Raw genomic sequence first — 3,356 nt, 5'->3', positions numbered from 1 at the left:
ACACACACACACACACACACATCTGTGATCACAACAACACACACACACTGTGTAAGCTATCAAACATAATCTACAGATCAATACAGAGCAAACAATACATATCTAAATATTATATCTGTGTTCTTTTATTAAGTAGATGTGCTAGTTTTGAGTGTTTTGACTTCATCCAGAGATCTGTCTGTTAATTATTCTCATCTCAAACACACAGAGAAACTCCTGCTGAAGCGACACTCGAGACACTGTTATAAAGATGGCGTTTATTAAAGAGGAGAGTGAAGACGTGAGGATTGAAGAAGCTTTCAAACATGAAGATCCTGAGGAACAAACAGGTTGGTTTTCATTCTCAAAGTCTTTCTTCAGTCATGTTTCTCTTTATTGTGTTTACTACATGTAACTCGTGACAAATTGAATGATGTCACCAATGAGGAAAAATAATAAAGACATTTCCAAACAGTTATTCTGTTTAACATTAAATGCAATATTTACTTCTGAATTAAAAACGATTAAAATTTCAAAAGTAAAAAGTCAACCTGAATGCAAATCCTGTGTATTCAAACAAGCGATCACTCAAGCAGCAATCAAGATTTTTTTTAACATTTCAAAACACACTCTCATGTTAGCAGACAGATTACACTTTCACATGCGACCAACCATTACTCAACAAATATAAAATATCATGATTAAATATGATCAAAATATTAATCTGATGGTGGTGACAAAAACCTGAATTTGTAGTCATTTTAACAATCAAATACATTGAATCAATCAATTACTGTATTAAAACAAACACAACAAACAGTGAGTATGTTATTGTTTATAAAACATTCACATTTAAGTATTTTGATATATCATTGGAACACGAATGATAACACGATAACACGATATCTTTTAAAAACAGTTAAATGAACAAATAAAACAATTAGTTTTTTACCTCTATTCATTTACATTGACCAGAATCTTAATATTCACATTTAAACATCTTAACAAACGATCCAGAAATGATCAGAACACATAGGATCAGAATACAAACTATTATGTATAGATATGTTTTATCCAGTGTTATGTGTTCCCTCAGCTCTAACTCTGCTAGAAGTGATGACTATCAATCCACAAAAGCAATATATGCTGTAAATTTGAGTAATTATACATTATTAGAAAAAATAAACACTTTTATATTTCATGTCATTAAAAATGACCTGAAAACCACAGAAATATGATGACTTCACTTTGGATGTCAACTCTGTCATTGGCCCGTCATCACCGTCATACAGAGTTGACAAATTTGGCATTTCTTTCACAATACAAATGGAGTTCATGTAGTAGCCATTTAGTTTTTTCTGTTGATGCTAGATGTTAATAGAACCTGCTTCAGGAGGATAAAATTATCTAAATATTTCAAATAATTTCCTCAGAAATCGGAAGATGGTGTTGACATATCATGGTTGTGACACAGGAAATATTAACATTAAGACCTTTTCAGACTGAACGTGACAATCGGTGCGATATGGGGCTATTCACACCAGGCGCGATTTTTTTTTCGTCCTGTGTGTCGATTTGTTCCCCTGTCGCTCCACGATGAAATGGGCCGGCCAATCAGATTTGAGCTAAGATCACGTGACCAGAGCAGCTGCTGTTGCACCAAAACGAAATAAAAGCCATATGAGATACATAGGCTGCATGAGGAAAAAAGCATTGTTGGTCGGCGCACCTAGCGTGCAGGCGTGGATTAGCAGAAGGCCATTAATCGTTTCGCGCTCGGTGTGAAAGCAACGTTCATCAGTGTGAAACGGCCTTTAGCAATTAAAATATTCTAAAACTATAATACTGACCAGAGTCTGTCTGACACTGATGTACTCTGCAGAGGAGGATTGTGGCAAGGGGTCCTTTAGAGCGACAGCTGCCCCTGATATTCCCTGATTTTATTACATTTTAATGAATGTCTGACGGTGTTGACAAAAAGTGGGGACACAACTTTGAAACCTGATTAAACATGCATGCATCACTGAAAAACAACCTTGCTTTGATATAAGATATTAAGTGTTGCTTTTGATAAAACAAGCTCTTTTTCATCAAAAACATTTTTATCCATTTTTTAGCATGTGAATGACTGAACCCTTCTCTGTGGACACTGTTTTAGATGTAGTGAGAAGACAATAAGTGTCATAGATTTGATATAATAATGATAAGATTAAATTGAAGGGGATAATTGTGTTAAATACATTCTGTTATTAATCCCCCATAACATGTACAATTGAAAATATGTTCATTTTTAAACCTAATAGCAGTTACATTTGCTGGACGTGTTTTGTCCCATGTCTCCAGAATCAGTGACCTGAGAATACTTCTTTTGACTTTTTTTATTTTTTAAAGGTTGTAGTTTCTATAGCATTCCTAATGACAATACTGACTCTGTATAGGTGATTTTTTTTCTTTTTAATTTAGCTTTTCATTAAATTTGTTTCAGCAGTACACTATTCCAAATCAATCATTAATTTCCGGTGTTCCAGGCTGTAACCATTTTCTGGTCATAGATTTTTTGCAAACTATCAGCAAAATCCTCATCAAATATTTGTCAGATTTGTTTTCTAATTTAAGATTTGTGAGACCAGAGTATGGAGTTAAAAACTGAATTGGATGGGCACCTTAAATATACTTATAACGCCTATGGATTTCTTGCCAGTATGTTTAATTACATTTCTTTTTTTTATTTATTATTATTTCAAACAAAGAACAATATAAAACAAACCACTAAAACGCAACAAATGTGTTGCAACACCAAAGAAAAACCACGTCCATAAGACGTTATACATTACAAAATGTCCGAAAAGGAGCGGGATGAAGCAAAAGCGTATTATTTTTCCCACCCCATAGACAACATTCCAGTATATCGTTTATTATATTGCATCTGTATCTCTATATTTTTATATTCCTTACAAGATAACAAATCCACAGTAAATTAAACACCAACCAAATTTTTAAATATACATATCGATTGTAAATTGGTTTTACATTTACATTTACATTTAGTCATTTAGCAGATGCTTTTATCCAAAGCGACTTACAAATGAGGACAATGGAAGCAATCAAAATCAACAAAAGAGCAATGATATGCAAGTGCTATAACAAGTCTCAGTTAGCTTAACGCTGTACACATAGCAAGGGTTTTTAAATAATATAATAAATGAAAAGAAAACAGATAGAATGCAAAAAGATTATAAAGCAAGTGTTAGTTGTTGTTGTTTTTTTTTTTAAAAACAAGCAGCAAATGAATAGAGTGCAAGTCTAAAAGGGACAAGTTTTTTTTTTTTAAAGAATAGAATTAGAATAGAGAGTGCTAGAGTTAGAGGGTCAAAAAA

General features: G+C 33.0%; 1 protein-coding gene across 1 annotated transcript in view; it reads left to right on the top strand.

The window, feature by feature from the left end:
- The first annotated feature begins 169 nt into the window (after positions 1-169).
- LOC107717679 (gastrula zinc finger protein XlCGF26.1-like) overlaps positions 170-3,356 on the top strand; it is a 7,316-nt gene continuing 4,129 nt past the window's right edge. The window contains exon 1 of the mRNA XM_016524869.1: positions 170-329. Within this exon, the coding sequence (XP_016380355.1) occupies positions 251-329 (79 nt within the window). The 5' untranslated portion in view covers positions 170-250. The remainder of the gene's footprint in view (positions 330-3,356) is intronic.

Source organism: Sinocyclocheilus rhinocerous, unplaced genomic scaffold, assembly GCF_001515625.1.
Source record: "Sinocyclocheilus rhinocerous isolate Xijiao unplaced genomic scaffold, SAMN03320098_v1.1 scaffold3175, whole genome shotgun sequence".
In the NCBI taxonomy this organism is placed as follows: Eukaryota; Metazoa; Chordata; class Actinopteri; order Cypriniformes; family Cyprinidae; genus Sinocyclocheilus; species Sinocyclocheilus rhinocerous.
Note: the sequence above shows the minus strand (reverse complement) of the source record. Positions and strands in the feature narration are given on the sequence as shown.